The 24592-nt window shown below is 40.5% G+C and overlaps 1 protein-coding gene across 2 annotated transcripts in view; it reads right to left on the bottom strand.

Moving 5' to 3' along the window:
* pde2a (phosphodiesterase 2A) overlaps positions 1–24592 on the bottom strand; it is a 168092-nt gene that overhangs the window by 9750 nt on the left and 133750 nt on the right. For both annotated transcript variants that reach the window (XM_030393820.1, XM_030393828.1), the window contains exons 3-22: positions 22139–22228; positions 21806–21894; positions 18151–18260; positions 17316–17371; positions 17028–17087; positions 15635–15791; positions 14901–14953; positions 10793–10867; positions 10601–10642; positions 9926–9994; positions 9703–9833; positions 6478–6589; positions 6316–6355; positions 5737–5800; positions 5415–5496; positions 4534–4708; positions 3171–3283; positions 688–765; positions 456–578; positions 292–362 (exon numbers count right to left, since the gene is read on the bottom strand). In XM_030393820.1, the coding sequence (XP_030249680.1) occupies positions 292–362; positions 456–578; positions 688–765; positions 3171–3283; positions 4534–4708; positions 5415–5496; positions 5737–5800; positions 6316–6355; positions 6478–6589; positions 9703–9833; positions 9926–9994; positions 10601–10642; positions 10793–10867; positions 14901–14953; positions 15635–15791; positions 17028–17087; positions 17316–17371; positions 18151–18260; positions 21806–21894; positions 22139–22228 (1790 nt within the window). The remainder of the gene's footprint in view (positions 1–291; positions 363–455; positions 579–687; positions 766–3170; positions 3284–4533; positions 4709–5414; positions 5497–5736; positions 5801–6315; positions 6356–6477; positions 6590–9702; positions 9834–9925; positions 9995–10600; positions 10643–10792; positions 10868–14900; positions 14954–15634; positions 15792–17027; positions 17088–17315; positions 17372–18150; positions 18261–21805; positions 21895–22138; positions 22229–24592) is intronic.

Raw genomic sequence — 24592 nt, 5'->3', positions numbered from 1 at the left:
ACCACTTAAGCTGAAGCTAGATATTTTTTAAGGAGACGTTTGGACAATTTCCAGTTTAGGGTATTTTTAATGAGATGCAAGTGGTCTCAGGTTCTCCATGGTTTGTAGAAACATACAATGCTAACATTTATTCTGCTGAGTAGCCTTTTTTCTCCAACACACTATAAAGCAAAGGTGAGACAAATAAAAAATCAACACAAAACCAGAAACTAGAGATAGATTTACTAATGCTCTGTAAATTAACTGTAGGAAACAGTCATATTTTGTACACAATTGATGGAGTTGTCAAACCTGGCCAAAGTGTTCAGGTCAATCTTGTACGTGGTGATAAAACCCATGTCTTCAAACATGCTGAGGATGCACTGCAGACACACAAACAGGACCGGTTACATCATTTCTAATCTCTCTCTGCTGTCTGTCATTCGCACTTTCCCCCCTGAACCTCCGGTCCTTACCAAGGGCGTGGTGTCATCCGGCAGTGAGCGAGGCGTGTACGTAAACTCGGCGTAGCAGGGGTGGATCTCCATCACAGGTTCGATTCCCGTAACCAGCAGTTTCGTAACCTCTTCCTCTGAAACCTGCAACGTACACATACTGAATCATATGGAGTAAATAATATAGAACGTGTCAGTAAACACAATGTGTCTATGTGCCAGGGGTGAGTGAGATTAACAAATAGGATTTTACCTTCATATGGTACATCATCATCTCATTGGCCAGGTGGGACCTGAATTGAGCCTCGTGGACTTTCTTGTAGAGCAGAGACTAAACAAGCAAATGACAAATCGGCAATTTTTATTTATTATTATCCCTTTTTCCATTTTCTCTCTCTGTTAGTCTCATCCACTTCCCCCCAACCTTCTCCTCCTCCACACCCAATCACCTGCAACTGTTTGAACTTCTGAATGACCAAGTCTGAACGAGTCATTCTGGTGTCCTGTACTGCTATCAACCAAAATTGATATCCTGAGGTCATGTGCATGCGTGTGCGTCGTGAAGCAGCGGGAGAGTGCAAATCTACTAAACTGTACAATGATGTTAAATTGAAGTACACTTCAAGAAAGGAGACTGACAGTGTATTACAAAGTACATGAAATAGTATTCTTTCTAAAAGTACACTAAATTATAACAAAGTATTTGCAATTTAGTATAATTTTCAAAATATACATGTGCACAATTGACCTTTACCTCATATTCTAAGAGCTGTTTCATAGGCAGCTTGATTTGTTTCAGTTTCCTGAAGATGTTTCACCTTTTATCTAACTAACTAAGCCTGCAGCTCCCCTCCAGTAGGTTGGAACTAAAGAAGCCTCTTGGATGAGAAGTGAAGCATCTTTAAGAAACTGAAAAACAAGTCCACTTGACTACGATACAGCACATCAACATCAACAATTTACAATATACTTAAAACAATTTACAGTTTTTAGAAGTACACTAAAATACCACCTGAAGTATTGTTGAATCAGTATATATTTTTTAATACAGTAAAGTTGAACTTTATGTACAATATACTTCAAATTAAGCACAGAAGTAGAAGTATACTTGTTATAAGGTTTCTTTACCAAAAATATATTTTTAAGACAAAAAGTCTACTACTAACTCACAAGAGTACAAAGATAATTTGGACACAATTTGTATTTGATCTTTTATATCCAGCATCTCATTTACACCAGGTATTATGCAGAATTTACTGGACTGGACAAATTATTAAGAATATGACATAGACAGCGGTTCATGTAGTTTTAAAGTTTGCCATAACTCAATAACTCCAAAATTCTGCAGTTTGCAATTAAAATAACAGGTAACATGAGGTGGAAATTAGTGGAAATTGCTTGATTTCACAGCAATGTCAAATGTTTTGTGACAACATAAATCAAGATGAATGCTCCTTTACATGAGGGAAACACTTTTTAGAAACCGCAGCAAACACTGCACCATGATACAGTGAGCTTTGATAAAAAATGCATTTAATCATGATGATTAATGATTAATGAGCTGCCCAGAAAGGCAATTATTTTTCCAATCAAATGTCTTTATAGTTTGTCAATAAACTATCAAGTACCGGCAGTCATTGAAAGGTCAGACGCCACAAGAGCCACTTAACATGAAGATGAATCGGAAGTGATGAATAAAACATCGCACAGCTGTACTTTGAGTCTCTGTTTCAGCTGGAAGAGTCCGTCTTTCTTTCTTTCTTTTGATTATTCTTTTTTTTAATTTTCATTTTTAAAACTTCTTTTTTCATTTAATTTTAACTATCTTCATTAACATTATGAAAGAAAAGTGTCTTAGTAAGAGCTCAGAAGTAACACACCCATTAAAACCTTTAACACAAAACTATTTTGTATATATCGTCCCCATAACCATCTTCATCTTTGTCTCCGTGAGCTCCACACACTAGCTCGGCTGACAGCGTGTTAATGGCTCTGCAGCAGTCATACAATTCCTATGAACTGCACCATAAAAGCCACTCAGCTCCATCACAAATTCAATCTCTTTAAATTTCCCTTGAGATTTTGCCAAGCTCTGCCTCGACTGAGCATTTTGCTCCTACTGAACTGATCCCATTTTGCCAGCTGGGACTGATCTCTCTAACAACACTGACAACGCTGATTTAAGGGGTAAGAGACTTTAATGATGGATATACTGAATATGCTTATTTTCTTGATGTTCTTTTAGTCCTCTTTATGCAGTCAAGTCAAATTAATGACCATATTGCTTCATTAAACCTACAGAGATTTACTTTATTACACATTACATTTATTTTCTAAAAACTATGCTGAGCTAATGACCTGGGATTTTTTACCTGTGTTTATGATGATGAATGTGAAGCTTCAGAAATGCTGCATTTATCCTTTCTTAATGTTTCATACTTTGTCACTGCTGCTAATGGAGATAATAAGATGAAGTGAGGCTGTCTTCTGCTGTAAGGTGAGAAGTTTTAGTCTTTAATTAATTCGTAACTGATGATGTTTGCCTAACAAATGTGTGGTAGCAATTTTCACTGTGGTTATAGTTGTGCTTAATATGCTTGACGACAGCATGTAAAATCAAATATACAAGAAGCGAAGTAATCGTCCCTGACCAGACGTCTATAGCTATTCAACGTGAAAAACAGAACATTTAAAGGCTGCAGAAAATCAGTTCTTTCACTGGTAGAAGAGACTTACGTGGGCGATGCTGATGCCACAATAGATGGAGAAAGCCGTGGCCAGGTCCTCATCGAAGCGGTTGAACCAGGGCCCGTTCATTTTATTCACCAACTCAGCCACCCCAATCACCTCTAGTAGGATGAGGGAATAAAGAAAGAGTGAAGAAGACAGAAGTAAAGAAAGGGAAAGTGAGACATTGAGGGAGGCAATGCAGAGGTGGGGGGAGGGAGAGGGAAAGTTGATGAAGAAAAACGGAGAAGGCAGGATGAGAGTCAAGGGCGAGAAAATGAGTCACAGAAGGTGCAGCTGACTCTAATAGGTCTGCTAACTTCCATTAATTCAAACTTTCAAACTGGAGCTGAACCTAATTGCACAAAAAAGAGGTCTTGAATTGTAATATGAGCTTCAGTCAGTCAAATCACACAGCATTTGAAGTTTCTCTGCTTGGATACAGCAAGCAGTGAAGAACACCATCAACGTCTGAGTATTTTGTAAATGTTAAGTATGGAGCATGCTGAGGACGGCTGCTTCTCCAAAGTGCACTTTATGCACTTTAACATTTTGGAGTAAAGGATTTGATGGAGGAACTCTTTGTGCTATTCTGAGAGAGCACATGCGTGTAGATGTAGCTTGTTTTTTTGTGAATAAGAGCAGCTTTGCACTGTAAGAGGACAATAGAGGAGCAGCAAGTAAAGGTAAATTAAAGCTAAATCTGGGAGAAGAAGTCAATGATGGCCATTATTACATTATCAGTAGCCCTGTTATTCTATTTTTAGTGCATTAATAGCCTCTTCACAGACAACAGATGTCACCACATTGTGTTATGATGGTAAAAAAAAGCTTTGATAAGCTTTTAGTTTTATGTTCTAAGCTGCTGAAACAGAGTAGCTGAATTTGTAATATCTTCAAACCAAAAAATAATTGAATGGTAGGTTGTGATAAGAACGTTAATGGATTCATTTGAATTTTTATTCTTTTATCTATTTCACTGTTTGGATTTTTCTACTTTTATCGTTTAATTTCTTGTCTGACTTGGTCTCCAATTTGTGTTATTATTTGCTTGTTAGTCACCTGCAAATCACTTTAAAGAGGCTCTACGTAAAATTGTATAGCCAGATAGATATATAATTCACATTTTTATTGGTGATATGTGAGCGGATTGGCACATGAATTGATAAATGATACCTTCCCCATCTCTCTTAGCTCCCAATACAATACATTTTCATTGTATTTTCAGAAATACTGCGTTTTCTTGAAGTACCAGAATGCTGAAGGGCCTTCCCAAGAGATGACAAATACCAGCAGTGGACTTCAGCTAATTTGAGTTTGAGACCCCTGCTCTAATCTGAATGAAAGGTGCTTTACAAATAAAGTTTGCTACCGTTGTTCTCGTCTTTGATGGGGAAGCAGAGGATGTTGCGGGTCCTGAAGCCTGTGCTGTCGTCCACACCGCGGTAGAAGAGGGGATGGGAGTAGGCATCCTTAATGTTCAAGATCTGACCGGTAGTCGCCACGTGACCCGCAATACCCTGATCGGCTGGAATACGAAACTCCTTCTGCACTCACATGCACACGCACACACACACACACACACACACACAGACACACAAACACAAACATTTGCTTATTATTTTTGCTTTTAATTGATTGTTGACAGCGTCAGACAGGAAACAAGCGGAGAGAGCGTGACAAATGACATCCAACCACGGTCTTCAGACAGTGAGGCGCCTTGTGGGTTTCAGGCGCTGACGATGGAATCCTGATGGGAACCTTTTTGGAGCATCATTCCCTGTTTCTCTCCCCAATAATTTCCTGTCTGTCTCTACTGTCAACTCTTTAATAATGGAAAGAAATGATCCCCGAAAAGGTCACAGGTCAGAAGACACGAGATACAACATTATGCATACAGATTAAAGGTGAGATATGTAGAGTTTTAGTTGGAAACATTTAAAAATGAAATAAAACTATCAATAGAATGTGAAAAAAATTTGCACGACATCTATGTATAGTGTTGCAGAGATATCTACTCCAAAGCTAATGTCCTACAGCTCCCATGTTGCTCTGATTTCCCAGTCTGGACAAAGAGATGCACAGCTGACTGAGCTAACTAGCCAGCAGCAGCTACAGTTAACAACAGTTAGTGGTAACTCTGGTTATATGTTGCCCCTTTTTTTGTTTGGAGTATGATTAGATAGCTGGCCAATTATTTCATATCGCACCACTAAATATGTGTAGATTTAATCAATTGTTTGTGTGTTGTACCTCCTCATCACTGACCACGCCGCCATCAAACACCTTCGCCACCAACTCATGACTGACTCGATCCAGCAGGAACACTGAACAGCTGGCGAGACAGAATTGAAAAGAGAGAGTTTTATCTCATTTCATCTCAGGTCATTTTGTAACTTTAATCAAATGCGGCAAGTCAGTTAAGAGCAAATTGCAGAGATAGCCTTTTCAAATGGAGATAAAGACATTCACATTGTACACTGACGCACACACACATTCTCTTTTACACACACACACGTTCTCTTTTACACGCACACACACACGCATCCCTTTGAAGATGAATCAGAGGGCTTACATCTCCGCATCACTGAGGTTCCTGGCCTCCACTATAATTTCCTGTAACAGCACTGACACATCATCTGAAAGAATTAGACAGAGAGAGGGAGAGAACGAGAGGGTGAGAGAGGAAATAAAGGGAACACAGAGGAAATTGAAGAAACACAGCAGTGCTCGGATAGACAGAAACAGAGGTTACGCAGTGAGCACCGGTGGATCAGCTGCACACGCTGATAAGAGCTTTTGTAATCAGTTGTACAGTGAGAGGCAATTTGTTCTACCAGTGGATCAATTTTTTGTCCCCGCAATCATGATGAATCATCAACGACTTTATTGTACTGTTGGTGCTTACTGTTAGATAAGAATCTAAATGCCTCAGTGTAATTATAGGACAGTGAGGTGGAGCCATCATTTTTAATGCCCTTTTGATTTTATGGTTATGATCCTCGGTGTAATCACCTTTAGGTTCGGTAATATCTCATTCAATTACGCGCACCATTTGTTTCACTTGGTGATCACTTAAATATTGGCCATTAACCTAAATTGTCCTACAAAGTTCTTTCTTCGCGGAGGGGGACTGACAAAAAAAAAAACTTACCCAAGTGTGTGAAGAGATTCTTGGCCACTTGTAAGAGCGCCTGTGATGGGAAACAGAGTGCAAGAAAAGCTCTTTAAAAGGCAGCTTCATGTATATTTATATATGCATGCAGTGTGTGTGTGTGTGTATGTGTGTTTGTGTGTGCGTGCGTTTGTGCAGTACCTGGCACTCCACTTTGAGTTTCTGTTCTTTTTGGAAGGCTAAAGTTGAAGTGAGGACTGTTGAAGTGTAGCAGAAACAGTGCTGGATGGCATGCTCATCTGCCTCTGTGTGTCTGCAGTAATGGACACACACACACACATGCACACACACACAAACACACACAAATGAGTTGATTATAGATAAAGGTACCCAACAGTATATAAAACTGTTAAAATGTCACATAAATAGATAGTAGTAATTGTCATAAGACGTAATATTACAATAATTTATATACAATATAATGAATTGAGCAATTTTACATTAGAAATTGTACCTTCCACTAGTTTTGCTGCAAAAACTTGTTTTAAGTTAGTAAAAGATCTCAGTGCTTCTTCCCCCACTGCAGTTAACAGATCAAATAATTCATGAATTCAGGAGAAAATATTCAGTAGATGTGCTGATGCTGAAAAAAAAACTTAGTTTCAGCCACAAAAGGGTTGCACAGTTTTGAAGCAAAAACAAAAAAATCAAATATAACTGAGTAGAAATAATTAGTCTAATGTGACTAAATGACTCTGACACAGAACCATACTCTGGTGCCCTGCAGGTGGTTAATGTGACTGAATGCCACTCTCCTTTAAGATGTAATGATGTGAAAACTTGACAGCAATAAGCAACCAAATGAAGACTGATGAATGAAAAGATCTGCAGTGACCACATTAATTGCCTACAGTTACTGCTCTTTGCCTACAGAGGGCAGTGACACATTACTGTGCTGATGTCCAGGAGCACAGTAGCTCCAGGCGGGTTGCCTGATCTCAGACTCCCTGGAATCTTAGGAGAGAAATTAGGATTTGAACCAAGCTTGGAAAAGGCCTGGGAAACTCAGCTGGAGGGCGATTAAGTTCACTCTCTCACAAGCGGTACAAATGTGTTATGAGTGACATTCAGGACAGTCACACAAAGCAACAGTCTGTCAGGCTTGGAGAGTCATTTTCTTTGGTACCAGTATAGTTATTTGCCAACAGGATAGAAAACAGCCCCCATTTCCGCAGCTGAATGAAAACCAGCAGGAGTCTATCTCCAAAGACCAGAAGTCTGATACACACAGTTAGAAAGCACACAACACCTTCCACAAAGAAATGTAAAATAATGGAGAATGTGTGTGTTTGGTCTTGTGTGATGCTACCATAGGGTTGGCTGCAGAAATAAATCCTACTCTCAACTAATGACCTTTCTAACATTGCATCCACCTTCATTTTCAACACTAAACTTCACCACGTGTCGGCCCCTGTGCTCCTAAACATCATGAGATGATCATGTTTGTGTCGGAAACATTGTCTTCAGTGAGTATCTGCCTCTCACAATGTCATACGGTTAATTTGTATGCAGTGTTCTTATCTGCTGGAAGCAAAACTGAGTTAAGGCGAGTTACTGGTGTCATAATATGTTTTCATGCACCTGTGTCCTACAGTTAGAGGCTGATTTACACCTTTAAAGGGGCCAGGCAAAGAGATGTTCGCGAAAACCTCTGCATATGAATATGCAATCTATATGATGAGGGGATGTATCTTAGAGATATACGTCTCTACTGGAGTTTGGATGACTGAGCTTGGAGGGAAAAGATGGATTTATCCTATTTTATGCACAGTTCCGACCATAATCCTGCTGCTGTTACTATGTTAATGAGGTGCCGGCTCTGTCATCAGTGCCACTGGCAGAGGGGGAAATTATAGGACATGATCTGTCTTAGTCTTCAGAGAGCATGAGAGACTGAGAGAGAGACTGAGAGAGAGAGAGAGAGAGAGAGAGAGAGAGAGAGAGAGAGAGAGAGAAAGAGAGAGAGAGAGAGGATTGCATGTGAGCACATGCATGTGTGTGTGTAATGGGGTGCAAAAAGAGATAAAATACATTAATTTCTCAGCACTTTAACATTAATAGAGACATATGTTACATGAGAATCACTTAGCGATAAATAGATAGATAGACAGTTTATGAGCTATAGTTTCCCCGGTAAACACACTGACCTCTTCAGACAGTCTTCTGCTGCCTCTCTCTGGGTTTCTCATCCCCGGAAGAGGTTGAGTTGTTTACTGGGGAAACTATATCTCACAAGCTGCTGTATCACCTCCACTGCTGGCCGTACAGCTAAGCACTGAATATACAATTAGGAAATATCATGTTAACTTGGTTATTCTTGTCTCAGTTGTGGTGTAATTTAACAGTAAAATAAAAATAATCATGAAAATAATGTGGAATGGTAGGAAGTTGGTATCCTTGCCTCAGCCTCAGCTTAATGTGCAGTAGTAGGAGGTAATGAGTCTGAGTGACTAATAATTCAGTAATTTTTCTGTAATTTTACATCATGGTTACTTATTGTGTTCGTGCTACTCTATTTCCTAACAGAAAAAGCTAGCTAACTTTGTTGCCCTGTGTGTTTTGTGCAGGTGTAGTGTAGGGAGGGACGAACAGTTCTTTACAAAACTCAACACATTCACAGACAGTGCTGGAGAGCATTTGTATACACTGCTGTATTCAGGTGATAGCAGCATTGCTCTTGGCTTGGCACACACACACAGACAAACACAAACACACACACACACACCTACACACACACACACACACACACGCATGCACACACACACACGCACACACACACACACTCGCACACACAAAAACAAATAGATGCCAAGACATGGTGCCAAACCAGGGAGCCAAGCCACCCGCTGTTAGACTCATGACCTGACTCTAGATCATCACACAGCCATCTGTATCGTCACACATATACACACGCACACTGAGTGATATGACGCAGGCTCAAGATTGATGGTATCATTTCACATTCTGCTGGTTAGCAGCAGATTTCAGCGGAAACTGCAGCAGACTCTCCACTGCTGTTGGAAACTCAACAAATCTGAGCTGTTGAGCTCGACCAGTCAGGCCACCCATCCTAACATTACTGTAAGCCGCTGTCAGATAAATCTTGGTATCTAACATGACTCAGCGCTTTAGGAATTAGGCAAAGCCAAATCATCTTCAAACAGACATCCCAGCATTTTAAATATACTTCAGTAGTAAGACATCAGTGACTAAGTCAAGATAGGAGGTTAAAAATGTATTTTTTTGCTGTAGGAACTCAAGAAGTGTTTCGGTATGATTCACAAAGGAGCAAAAACAGCACACAACCAAAATGGTAAAAAGGCCAATGATAGTTTATAGGATGAACACAGTCTTTCACATACATACCTCTGCCCGCCTTGCTTGTTAAAAGCGCACGCTAGCGCCACCACCTGACCGGTGGCTCTGCTGGCAACTGGCACACAAAGCATTGAGGAAATCTCACAGCCCAGCATGCTGGACAGCTGCCTACGCTCCTCCTGAGAGGAAGAAAAAAAAATCAGCACGTAGACGGACTAGATAGATGGATACTGTCGACTGATGGATTAAAAAAAAGAAAATGTCTCCTTACAGCACTGATGTCCTGAAGAGTAATTGACTTCTTCTTCTCGACAACCTGACCAAAGCGTCCAAACATCAGCTGAACAGAGGAGAGAAAGGAGGCGAGATTAGGACCGGGCGAGCGAAATTGACAGAGGAAAAGGAAAAACAATGTAATTGGGGCGAGAGCCAGGAAGAAAACAGAAATGCTGAGATTCTGTTTATTACATTCTGAGTGCAGTCTATTACATCCCTTGTTAAATCAGCACAAATAGACCATCCAGGGTGTGTTTATTTGTGTCCTAATATCTCTCTTCACCAACTACTATCAAGATTTCACACATCATTTAGCCTGGGGTACACAGAGTATTTGCACCATAATGGAAAGCCTATTAAAAAATGGTGCCACGTCTGCACTGCAACCAGAAACAGGAGACTTAAAGCGACCAAATGGAAGTGATTACTCCTCTTGCCCAAATTTCTTAATTATAACCCCTGCCAGGGATTATAAAAGATTACATGTGGGAGGTTTATTATACCATGTCAGTCAAAGAAACCAACACGTGGGGTTATACCACTTGAATTAAAAGTATGCTTGTTAAAAAGTGCAACAAACCTCTCTGAATGAACCTCCCCCACTGTAAATGAATGAATGACTGATAAAACAAACAAGCAATTTAGAAATAAATGTCTTTGCTAGCCTCACCGGGAAGCTGATCTCCTCCTCCAGGACTTTGTCTCCAACTACCTAAAGGTCAAAGATGTCAAAGGGTTAATTGTAATTGATTGATGAGAACAATGTATCATAAAATCAGTGCAGAGTATATGAAAGAATGTAGAGAGAATGTGTGTGTGTGTGTGTGTGTGTGTGTGTGTGCGTGCGTGTGTGTGTGTGTACCTGGCAGAATAGCTGATGGTTGTCCTCGGACACCAGCAGCAAACAACAACACTGCGACCGAGTCTGCTGCTGCAGCTGAAGGAGTACACAGACACCACATCAGTACTGATATATAATCACTAAAATCTCTCTATCAGACTCAGTCAGATTGTTTATAAAGCCTCATTTTAAGATTCCTCGGAGTGCTTGTGAAGATGAGATTAGAAAGCAGTGGACAGTGGAAAATGAGTTTGGGTGGGGCAAGAATTCAATATTATCTATGTTGTGTTAGACTATGATTAAAGACACACAAGTTTGTACTATCAGTAAAATATGAACTAAAAAATAAATGTAGACTTTTAACATTGTGATGTCAGTCAGTAATCATACATATTGCCATTACCACGACTACCTTTAATAACTAAATGTGTATCTTTCTGAAGGTCTCTCTCACTTTCACTCCTGAATACTCAAGTGATCGTCTCATTAAAAACATTCATACCTTGCAAATAACAGATGATACATTAACATACATTAACTTAAGATCAAGGTTTTCTTTGAATGGCAAATAGCTGCATAAATGAGACAAAGACCCACAGCAGGTGTGGCACTGGCTGCTACTGAAACATATCATTCACATTCACAGATTAAAATGCACACACACTTGTAGATACAAGAGTATATACACAAGTTATTTAGTATTTATTTGTTTATTTGAGACAAGCAGTGCAAAGCTTAGCTGTACCAGAGTTAGCAAAAAACATATTACCTACACCAAAGAGCTTATGTTTTCATCCATTTGTTTGTTTGTTGGTTTTATCAGAAGGATTACACAAAAGCTGAAAGCATTTCACATAAAACTCAGATTGAGACTCCATAAACATCTGGTAATTCAACAGATCTTTTTTGCACTGTCTTTTAAAGGTGCAATAAAGGCCACCTTGAATTCAAATTTCCAACAGCGATATCACCAGAATAACTGATAACTGCTTCTAACTGAATCATTTTTATACAGCCATGAGTGGAGCTGCGGTGAGCTTGTAAGCTCAGTTAGCACTGCAGCTAGCCGTATTACCAGGGGAGAGTTGGTGTTTTATATTTTTAGCACAAGAGGTTTGGACAGCTGAGAGAAAGAGGTTTTCAGGAACAGAGCCGGCTGCTTATCACGTATATATCTCTTCAACACAATACATAGAAATCAAAATTTTAATTTCTTCTTATTCTGTTGATAATTTTATATACTGCATGGATCTTGATGAAAAAAAATTAATTGTTTGCAATTTTTGATGCAAAATAAAATAAAAAGCAGATCTGTCGGATCTAAATATGTTTTATTTGATGCTTGATTGAATTGAATGGGACTGCTGATATGCCCTACTAAGTGCCATTCTAGTTTACATCTGCCATTCCTGGGCAGGAGACAGGAGAACATCTTTGTTTAGAAAATTACAAGACATTTACTTTAATTATACTGTCATGGTTTTGGTTTTCAGTTTGGTTGTTTTCTGTTTTTGGTTGTTAGAAATGCTCGAAATGTTGTAGATTGTGGATGGCTACAAGATTAGTTTGATTTTATCCATGATTTCACGGTAAATTTAAAATAAGTGAAGCTGCAGCACTAAAATAAATTACTTGGTAGTGAGTCCCAAATATTCGTCACTCTAACAGAGAGGGCTGATTTATCAGGATGTGCTCTGTATTAAGCAGTCTCCTCTGCTGGCCGTCCTAGTTGTCCTCCCATTATCTGAGCGCAATGATATGAACTCTCTTGATGGGGGAGGAGCCACATCATTGATCGCTTTGCACACTCAACTAGCATCACACATACATGCATGCACACACACTAACACGCCCACACACAGTTATAAGAGCAGCTACCTCACACATCATTCTTCTCTGTAATCCACAGAGCTGGATACAGAACAAGCAGGACAGGGATAAACAGAGGCCGCTGCCAACATACTCAGCCCCCCTCCACCGCCCAGTCTCACATGCAAGCACTAAACACACACACACATACTCACATATACACAGCACAAACATACGCACACATGTAAAGCATGTAGCGCCCACATATAATAAATAAGATCCTCCACCCTCTTTTCCACCAAATGCTGTTAATCCTATAAGAGCTGCCCTGAGCACTTCCCACCAAGCTGACGATTCCTCAGCAGCCACAATCTCCTGCTTCGTTTCCTCCCTCCCTCCCTCCTCTCCCCTCTCCTCCTACCTTCACCCTTTTTTACAACTGTAACAATAAACAGGCGAAACAAATCACGTTGGATTCAAAATACAGCTAAAACCCCCTGCAGCCTTTTCCACAACCATTACTTCTCGCTCTCTCCCTTTCTTCAAATGCAGGAAGAAATACTACAAATTCAGGTTTAGAGGCACTGGAAGCTTTTACATGCCGGCTGCACATCTCCAGTTTTGCTGTTCAACCCCATGGGTCTAGGCCGTGGAGCGTCAAGGTAGCACAGGTGCAAAAAGGTCAGGCAGGTGATAATTGTTTGGATTTGACCATTTTCACAGAAAAATGGCCAGTATTTCATTCTATACAAAACAAAAAAATCAGCTACTGAATATGCTCCAAACTCCCTTTAATTAAGTAATAATCAAAGAAAAATAATCAACCTGACTGCTCCGGCTGTAATCAGTAACTGTAAAATCTGATACATCTGACAACATTATTTTTTATTCTATTAATCTTTCAGAATTAGAGTCCTGTTTGTTGTTCAATAAGCAAAACAGTGATAATCTCCCAGATGTATTGTTTTTGTAGAAAAAAGTCGAAAAGTCAGATGAAATACATTACAATGCCTGAATTTCCCCCCAAAATTAAAGTTAATTAAGGTTTTTTTTTATCATCTTCGACTCATCTGTTGACTAGATTCTATATTCTTAATTGATAAATTATTTGGTCCATTTCACACAATGATGACAAAACCCAAGGATATTCAGTTTGCTATCACACAAGACAGAGAAAAACAGCAAATCCTCACATTTGAGACACTGGACAAAAACTTTCTTCAAGGGTATCTCCAACAACTGTACATGAAGTGTGTTTAGTGGTCTTGAGATTCACTAATGTATATGTGAAACAAGTTGTATAAAGCCCTTTGTGGCTCCAGAGGAAGTTGGATGTGATTAATTCCATGATGTCACTCAGTAACCAAGTTGCATTGTGGGTAAAGAGAGAAGACTGAAAAGGAAGAAAAAAGGTGATGTCTCTGGTTCTGCTGTATCGATTTTGATAATTTGTTTTTGAACTGTCAATAATAAGCCCAACAGCATTATAGGAGTGCAATGTTAGACCAGTGGACTGCTTTTTTAAACCCACAATTTAACTTTAAGCAACTGTGTTAAATAACTGGAGGCAATTTATCAGTTTACATGCAGCGTCTTCTGGAGCCACACAAGGCTTTATACTACATTTAGACATTATGCAGTAGTACGCCCAAAGACATGTAAACACACTTTAATGTGTTGCCCTTTATCTTAAAAATGCAAAACAGATTCTTCATGCTCACTGAGCAGTTGTAGTAACTCTTAATATGAAAATGCTGAACTGTATATACTGTATGTTTTATGTTTGTGCAGCATGAAGTGGTTCATTTCATTGTGCAACCCTGTGTTGTACAATAAATAGATAACCTGAAACCTTGAAAAAAGAAACCTAAGTATGTTCATACAATCCATTTGGATTCTCAGAAGCTCTGATGGACTGAGACTTTGTCCTTTTGATGCTGGGTAACCTTGAAATCTTTCCCCAGGCTCCTGTGTAATCTATCTCCATCTCATATTTTCTTTATCAGTGAATAATTCCATACATCTAAAATGTTGTCAGGTATCTGCACATACTGTAGCTGAAGCCTGATAACTCCTCTTTCCCTCGTCTTCCTCATCAATCTCCCCATGCATCCCTCCTTTTTACAGAGTCTATCTTATAGAGGGGTCATACTCTGGGGAGACCGATGAAGTATGTGCGCAATAAAAAGCTTGTGGTATAGGTACTGACAGGAAGCGGGGAACAAATCACTGGGAAGCCTGTTTTACATGTACTGTGCATCTTTAACTCTGCATGTGCGTGTGTGCACAAGGGAGCGTATGAGTGATCTCAACCACTTACATAATTGATGACTTTGAGCTGGAGAGAGGCTGCATCAAGGTCAAAGAGCTCACCTGAAGGAGAAAAGGGAGGGAGAGAGAGCAGAACAGAGAGAGTCAGTGATGGGAGTATAAAAAACGGAGAGGAGCAAGAGCAGATTGGAGGGAAGAAGGAAGACGGGGGAATGCAGAGCATGTACGCATGTGGACAGAAAGCAATCCAGGGAGGGATGCATTGAGACAGCGAGGTCGGGGAAGGGTGAATGGGAAGCAGCTAACAGAGGGCCTAATAATGAAGACAAGGCAAGAGATGGAGGGCTGCCTGGCCTGTAGATGAAGGCAGAAGGAAAGGAGTCAGACAGGGAAGCAGAAAAGGCGAGGCAGAGCCCGGAAAGAAACTGAGAAGAAATGAGAACTCATATGTGTTGACAATTACCAGCAAGTAAACAATGTTGATGTATGTGTATGTATTAGCGAGTGCACTTCCATTATGCATGAGATTTTTAACAGTGTTTTTGCAAAGTGTTCTGTTTTTCACACAGGAGCAGTCACCCGCTCAGACAGTCCATCAAGATTCATGGAGCTTTTTATCCAGATGAGCTCTCTCTATTAACACGCCTCACCTCACATATACCAGCATGTGTGTGTGTTTGTGTGATCATGTTTACCCCAGTGTAGGAAATGTAAGACGCATGTGTGAGAGAGAGCGTAGAGACAGAGGTCCAGTTAGTGTGCCTCCTGTGTGTGCGTACGTACCGCAGAGCTGCAGGATGTTGCGGTCCAGTTCGCAGTAGTCCTGCTCTGAGACGTTGAGGGACAGCAGTGCGTTGTGGGACTGTATCGGCGAGGGGCTGAGAGGAGGCCTCTGGTAGGACGCCTGAACAGCATGGACCCGCACACATGCCACTGAGGCCTAGGATGTCATTATACAGAAACATGCAAAGACCAAATGTCAATTAAAATCAAAGACAATTTGCGGGAGAAAATACTCAGTCTGAACACTGTTTGATGTCATTTTATCGTCTTCTGAGAAATGTTTTTAAATCATTTGAGAAGCTACCAGTTGAATCGCTTCATAGTGTGAGCATAATTCTGCAGCGATATGAATTATCCAATAGGCAACATTTTTGGAGGACAAACAATCAGTAACTAATGTTTTATTTAACTGATATTAATAAGGTCTGTCAAGGACTGAGGATGTGTTGATATTAATTTTATATCAAGAAATTGAAACAGACTTTCTGGATTTGTAATCTCAGAAATGTACAAGTCAGGGGGTATTTTTTATATTTCACAAGTTCTGTGCATGATAACTCTTCAGTTGAGAACCAGATGGTGTGAGTGACATTTCACCAACTTTACAGGGAAGAAAAACAAAAAAGGATTATACTTTTCCTGACTTTGCGCCTTAAACAAGCAACATTATCATTATGAAGTTAATGTAGATTGCACAATATAAAAATGACACCATCTGTGTTTAGACTAGTTCCCTATAAACCGTGCTTTCAGTATTTTGTCTGCCACTGGGCACAAAATCACAGAGAAAAATTAAGGCTGATTGGCGATTCAGTCAGGCTGGCAGCCTGTCATTATTTCTTTCTGCCTTCGAGTCTCCATTATAGACTAAATGAATGAATACAGATTTCATCCCGTGTTGTTGTTATTTGGGACACTGAGATCCAGTTGTCTTTGCCAGAGCGGCACCAACAATAACACCAATTGGAAACGCTAGGGCGAAAAAGTTGTCTCAATTCAATCTCAATTGAATTATAAATTATGTCTCAATTCAAACCAATTATGCTCTTCTGTTTTCTCTCCTTTCCTGCGTTGTGTTAAAGGTTCTTGTGCATGTAAAACGAGTAGAAAGTTAAAAAGCCAAAAGTCTGTGCAAACAGGAGCTTTTCTCCCACAGAAAACACGGCGAGAATGTGTTTTTTGAACATTAAGAATGTAAACCTATAAAATGATTACCCTGAAAATGAGCATCATATATCTCCTTGATATGATGTATATATCGGCTTGATGAACAATATTTAGAAATTCATTGTTTTGTTATACAAACAAACATTATGAGAATGAAGGATCTATCAATAAGTTGTACTTTTCCATTTGTGAACAAAATAGAAAGGAAACGAAAGAGAGAGCTTACATGTTTTTCCAGCACGTTAAGATGCTGTTCATCCTGATCGGACAGTGGATTACAGCCCACCTGCAACACAGATATATATTTCAGTCCAGTGCAGTGTGAGAGCTTCACTGGTGTCTCTATAGAGGTCATTTAACTTGTGAATGTTAAATAAAAACAAACTAACACATACATGTTGCTGTAAACACATACATACATTTTCATCATGGAGGAGAAAATGTTTTCTTTTGTTACTGTTTTTTTAATTTCATTTTTGTATTTCTATTGTATGTCCTTGAATCAAGGACTCACCAATACAACAGCGAGGGCCTTGTCCCGCTCCTGGTCCAAGAGAGGAATGACAAGGGCTGAAATAAAAGATCGTAATAGAAAAAGCATTCATAATACATAATGCACTGATTCAGACACAACACAACTGGTCCCGCAATTTTCTTTCAATGTCCTCGTTTCGCTCTTAATCTTTTCTTATTCTTTTTTTCATGTTCTGATATTAATAGAAATATAACCATGGAAAAAAAATGAACCTGATGTGCTCTTGTGCATAACAGTGTTTATTCATCTTTTGTTATTCTCGTGATGTAGAGCAGATAACAATGGCAGATCTTTTGGACAAAATACTTTCTAAGATAATCAGAAAAAAGATCTTTGCTCCAGACAGAACAACAAACTGAATGATGTTTTTGCCACAAGTCCTACTTCTGCAACATCATTAAATGTTCAGTGGTATTTATTGAACCACAGAGTGCAAAGTGGTGCATGCATGTGTGCTTTAAGTCTCCATGATCATATCTCTCCAGTTGTTCTGCTTTCAAATACAAAAAAAGTGTTATTTGAAGAGTAATGGAGGGTCTTTTCATTTTGTTTTCATTTTTTCCTTATCATGAACCTTTCATTCCTTTTTTTCCTCCATGTATCTTGTACAACTTTACTGCCCACACCTCTCCCTCGGCAATCATCATCTCTTGTTCACGACTTCCCTCTCTACCTCCATTTGATTGTTTATGCTCCCACGTTCTTGCATCTCTCTCTGCTCCTCTTGCATGCACACTCGCACTCTCACACACCCTCGAAACAAGCGCACTCAGATGTCGGTCCGTTTGTCTGTCCACTAGCATTGCTCACACACCTCTTCTGTGCGCTGGTAACGGTGCTGCGAGGCAGTTTCTGTATTTCTCTGGCAGCTCCGACAGAGGAAGGCCGGTGCACTGACATCGCTTCAGCTGGTCCACGATACACCTGAGACAGACAGATACAAGTCGAGTTTGAGTCAGGTTTGAAGACGATTATCTCCAGCAAATTAGTCAGAGCGAGAGAGACAGAGAGAGAGAGAGAGAGAGAGAGAGAGAGAGAGTGTCTGTTAGACACCGGGGAGACAATTGGAGCAAATGGAAAAACAATCAGCAGCATTACAAAAACAGACACGCTGGGTTCAATGACACCAACCATAACATGTCTGAATAGAACTATTATTCTTTGTGAAATTACATGCCGTTTCTGTGCGGAAGTGTTGGCCAGGTGCGTAGCCTGGTGTGATGACAGTGAATGTCTGTGTGTGTGTGTTATACTTAACGCAGAGGGCAGATTTCTTATGCTAAAATATGAGACAGGGATTTGTTTATTCTGGACTGACATCTGCCAAAGGACACACACATACGTGCATTTTACGCACACACATGCGTACAAAACATACATGGCAACAGCACTACACACCTCAGTAAACACGCACACACACTCAGGCGTCGCATGAATATGGAGATGAAGGACAAAAAGAGGGAAAACGGTTTCACTCAGGTAAATTCTCGATCTGTGTGCTTCACATAATAATCTACCGAGCCCTCCAGCAGCCGCACACGCGCACGTAGCAGCAGTCACTCCATTACATGCTCACAGAGTCTGAAATCCCCTCAAACCGTCAAATCTTTGCATGGTGTGTTGATTCAAAAGTATCCATTTATTTCAGCTCACTGGTGAATCATCTACCTCTGTCATGAAACATTGTCGTTGTAGTTTAATGCTGAGGCAAAGACTGTTGACCTTTGTGTAATGTCATCAATCAAAGGAGCTTCCCAACACCATCATGAAGCCAGTTTATATCAGGCACAAAGCAAAAAAACAAAAAAAAACAAAACAACCCTGGGTGGTGTTAAGGTTATGTAGTTTTCTCTGTACACGTGACATACTCTACATTTGATGATAACACGTATGATTAAATGTCTGCTTCGTGGTGTATGAAGACAGCTATAAGGTCACCCAGAGCCTTACAGCCGTCAGCAGCGATGATTGGTCAAATTGAACAAGATGTAGGTCAAAGCTGGTGCAGTGTGTGTTGTATAAAGTGACAACAGTTAGCAGCAGCAGTAGCAAAGAGATCTAATTCGACAGCTAAATTAAGTGTGTGTGATCTAGGTGGTGCTGATGACTTTATGTCGCTGCTGCACCTCGAGCTCTGTTTGTGGTAACTGCTCAACCATCACTAAGAAACATCACAGTTACTAACACATAATGGTGTACAGGCTTGGGTTGAAATGTAGTCATTTACTGAATCAAAATTGCATTAATACTTTTGTAATTAGTTCGGAACATAATCCATTGGATTACAAAAAAATTTAACTTTGTATACTTCGGGATTACTTTAAAATTGAACATTGAAAATATCGCACAAATAAAAAAAATATGGCTGCAGCCACAAAACTTGAGCTCCACAAATATTTTCTTTTCTATTTAAACACGTCAAAACATTTTTAACGCAAATAAAAGAATTATGAATATTCATCATTTTCAGTTCGACAAATCCTATTACCTTTTCAAACACATTGCTGCAAACTGCAGATGTAATCTCTGTGTTAGACAACACTTGGTTGCTGCTATATCTTAATCAAAGGCCACATGGAGGTCTAACAAAAACTGTTGATCTACTATTTCCAATGTTAATTAGGTATGACACGATGTGAACAAGTGGGCATTTTATTGCTGCTTACCCGTAATACATTTTGCTATAATTCCATATTGCATGTATATGTACTGTACATTGTTTTTTTCACAAGTGGTTTAAACTAGTTTTTCTGAGTAGTTTTAGGCCTGGTCCACATGTACAGAAATATATTCAGGTAGGTTAGGTTCCTTGATATGTCACAGCTACCAGGGTTGGTACCAAGGAAGAAGGTTTCTGAGAACAAGACAAATATAATGACCCAGTGGAACCAAAATGCCCTTTCCAGAATCCTCTTGGACCTCATAAAACACAGAGAAATAGCTAGTTTTAAGAACTATCTGTATATGTGGAAGGCCTTAACTACACTAAATGTTGTTGTGGCTGAAGTGGTATATTGCAAAGCTGTGCTCCCAAAGTAGCTTCCCCAACACCGCACATTTAACGGTAAACCCATCTGATAATCGATCACCTGCATTTTGTTAATCATCTGCTCAATATAGTGAGTAAAATGTGAAAACACATTTCAAAAATGGCAAAAAGTTTCATGCTTCAGTGGAAATCAAACTAACCTTCGACTGAAGAGGTTTACTGCCACAGTTGTGTAACTGCATTGTGTGTGTGTACCTCTTCTGTATCTCAGACCTTTCACTGTGTGTCTACTCTTTGCAGCATTTCTAACAATAGCTTGTTTGGCTATGAGGCATCAGTTATCTTTTCCACAACAAATAGTCTGAAGGACAAACGATCAAGAGAACTGTCTTGGCTGAACCTGTTTGTGCATTCATGTGTGTTTGTGTGTGAAGGTCCAGTAAATGGGCTTGTATGTTTTAGAAAGTGGGCTGGAATGAGGCACAAACACAGCAGCCTTCTGCATCTCAGATGGGTTCACTGAGTGTGTGTGTGTGGGTGTCTGTGCTTGTTTGTGAGTGTGTGTCTGTGTGTATGCCAAGGTCTTGATAACAGGCTTATATAAGCAGGTGAACTGGAGGGAGAAAAGTAACAAAGTGCCCTGTAGCTCTTGTAATATCCCCGCTACTTCTAGTCTGCATGCAGCACTGACAAATGTGTGTGTGTGTGTGTGTGTGTGTGTGTGTGTGTGTGTCGCCTGTGTCCTTGTCTGCATTAGCATGTTTGTGTGCGATCCTGTGTTTGTGCGGCAATGAGGTGTTGGAGAAAGCGTTCCTGTCTGACAAACAGACAGTTTCATCTATAATGTAGTGTTGGTTTTTGCCAGAGCCGGGGCAGCAGTCGCAGTCGCGCACGGCGGTTGCAGAGCTTCTGAGAGCACTTAAGAGAGGAGAGGATCGCGGTGTCTCGCTGAGGGACTCCGGGCGCTGTCACCTCGGCTATTAGCCCCGCAACGCTTCCACGGGAGAGGGATTGAGGGTGAGAGAGAAAGAGGAAGGAGAAGAATGAAACGCAGACAGCTTAGTGCTCCATGGCTCCTCGGGGAGAAAGGAACAAAAAAAAAAGGGGCATTGACGGACTGGCGCAGCGAGGTAGGACGGTGGATTATCACATGACAAGAGAGGGCAACAGGAGGGGGGAAGAAAGTGAGATAAAGGGGGAGTTTTAATGAGGGAATAAAAGTGATGAGGGATGAGTCCAAAGTAAGAGGTGGTGAAAATAAGAGGACAAGAGATCTCTCTCCTGACGGTCCTCTCTCATATTCATTCAGGTGACACCTGCTTTTCACACAGAGAAAACATCCGTCTCACTTTCCCCTCTTCTAATCTCCCTTGTTCTACTGTGAAACATCTGCGGCTGGCTCCACGCACACACACACACACACACACAGAAACACACACACACACAGAAACACACACACACACACACATAGAGTACACACCTGATCTTTCCCTCCTGTGGCAGTTCATGTGGTGGGTCGTCACAGAGCAACCTAGAGACTCCCTCCAGCATGTAGACACACACACACTCCTGGAATGAAAGACACACGTTCATTTGTAATATTAATCAGATTCTGATTAATTTAATGAGTGATGAGCCTTATTCATTTGCAACAAAGACCCGGGCCTCTGTCCCCTGGTCTCATGTCAGGACCGCTTTGAATACTAACAGGAAGCTTTTTATGTTCAGGTAATACATACAAGAGAATTTCAATTATGTTCAGCTGTTTGTCCAAATGTAGAGTTTGTATGTGTGTGTGTGTGTGTGTAGATACCGTGCTGGGTAGCAGCTCCTGTACGCTGTCTTGAAGAGCCGCTCGCAGCGAGCGCGCGTCGGTAACCGCCGCCAGTCGCAGCAATGCATCCTGGGGAGGGAGACAAACAGATGCCCTGATGTCTGTTTGGTTGTTTGTTTATGATCTCAACGTGCAGCTCAAAAAACCTGAGGCTTTGGCTATAGTGTTGTTTTTTTTGTGGATACAGGGTTTATGTGACAACAGCTCTTCCCCAGATATTAAGCTTGGCAGTGGCCTCTGAAACAATATTTAAACTGTGTCACACTCGGTAAACGCAAAGCAGCCTGTCCTCGTTGGAAGCACAAGTGAGGCACTTAAAAATGTACCGAAGTCAGACATCGACCAGAATTGCTGCAGTTGGTTTTGCTCTTTAGGACACTCAATGCTTTTGTTTAATTTTGGCACTGTGAAAACCAAGCACTTGACAATTCATCGGCTGTGTTTTTGCCAGGCAAGAAGAAGCTCATGATTCATGACATGAAATGGTGTTTGGTGGCAAAGATGATGTGGTTCACGAATTATGTAACAGATATTTACTTCATCGTTACTGCAGTATTTTTTGAAGACTGGATAAAAGCACTTAACATGGAGCAGAGTGGTGGTTATCTTAATTACAGCCTGCCTCTGATCAGTCAGACAAAATTTAACGAGAGGCAATCTATTTTTATCTCTTCTGACTCTGATAAAATATCTTTTCGCATCAAAAGACAGACAGGCATGAAGGGTCTCATCACCGCTGAAATAAAAGAGGACATAATCACTCCTCACTACAGAAAAGGCTGGGGATGCTTGAGATAAACTAGGTGGTGGGGCTGAAGGCTGAAAAATGTCCACTCTCTGGACTGAGCCGTCTCAGACTTCAGTTTTCATAAGGTAAAGGACTACAACAATAATAGCGTAATAGCATATACTGCTGCACATTTCTGTATCATGATGAGGATAAAAATAATTTCTGGCCATCATGATTCAAGTAATGTTTTAATAAAGTCATTGTTTAATAAATTCATAACAACTAACTGCAACAGAAATAAGTGTCCATTCCAGCAAAATCTGTACCCCAAGCTCACTTTCTTGAAGTCTGTAGAAAGTCTGTTTGAAGGCTTGTGCGGACTGATGAATCGTGGGTTTAGACAGACCCCAGCAATTGCAGACTTCTCGCCAACGTGCCCACAAACTCTTTAATCTTGCAAGAGTGGTGAAATCCAGACCTTTAGGATGCAGCCTCAAGGTTTATGTCCAAGAGCATTAGCTCGAAACGTCACTTGAACGTGTGGATGTCCCAGGGACTTGCGTGTAAATAGGAGCCACAGTGTGAGGACTTGTTTTAAGTTGAATGTATTTATACACCTTCCAATAGATCATTTAAATATATAAAATACGCATTCTTTGGATGTGTGCTACTGCCATATATTGTTAATTGCTGTGTCCACAGAGGCGTAATTTCCTGTGAGGACACACGATGCTTCCCAGATTTGCACACTTGACCCAACCAGGCGACACCCTCTGCCTACCACGCAAACACTCACTGGTTGCACCTGACTGGACGAACCAGCTGCGCCGGGAAACAGCTCAGCGAAATGTGTTTCTTCATTTCATCTCAATGGTTAGTTTGCCAGAAGTACTCCCCTGATTGTCTTTGTTGCACATCATGTATTCATTGCTCTCAAGACAGTATCTATGGATCTTAGATTGTTTTGCCTATTCTGGACTGATTCTCCATGTATGACTGCCCAGCTTTTTAGTAAAGATCTTGCTTTTTTGAACTTCCTGTGCTTTTCTCTGCATTCCAGTTCCAAGTGAGAGGGGCCACACATATTGAGTTGTACAAATGGAGATGTTGCACAATGATATTCTATTATAAGTTCCAGATAGAGTTCCAGCTCCAGAGAGAAGTTGGAAACCCTTCCTTCTTACTTGTCTCTGCACTCCAGGCCAATTGCTGCATAAAGAAGGGGGTTTGTTGTCCAACTGTGGTGTTTGGAAAGAAGAAAATTGCACAAAAAGCAGCCCACCTAATCCTGATGTCTGATGTTTCAGGGGGCGAGTGTGACCATTACAAAAAGCACTTTCTTTGGAGCATTTTAACATCTTAAAAGGCACAATTTAACTGCAAGTTGAAATGTTTTGTTTTCCTCAAGTGCACTTTCTGGTCCCCTCAAAACAACCGTCTGCTTTAATAAAGATTAGGTTTGGAAAACAGGGTAGGCAAGCTGAGAGATGGGAAAACAGGAGATCTGTGATAATAGAAGCTTATATTTTAAGGTCATGCAAGAGTGGGTTTGTACTTCGCTGTTTTTCACCTTCTATAAATGCCACGTACAGCGACTCGCAACCGCAACTTTATCAGAAAAGTGCTTGTAACATCCCGGGTGACGTCTACAACCTCATTCCACCAGGATATTTACACTCTGTGTGGTGTCTGCTTTAAATCCC

The sequence above is a fragment of the Sparus aurata genome, chromosome 2 (genome assembly GCF_900880675.1).
Source record: "Sparus aurata chromosome 2, fSpaAur1.1, whole genome shotgun sequence".
NCBI classification, from domain to species: Eukaryota; Metazoa; Chordata; class Actinopteri; order Spariformes; family Sparidae; genus Sparus; species Sparus aurata.
This window is presented reverse-complemented; position numbering and strand designations above follow the sequence as displayed.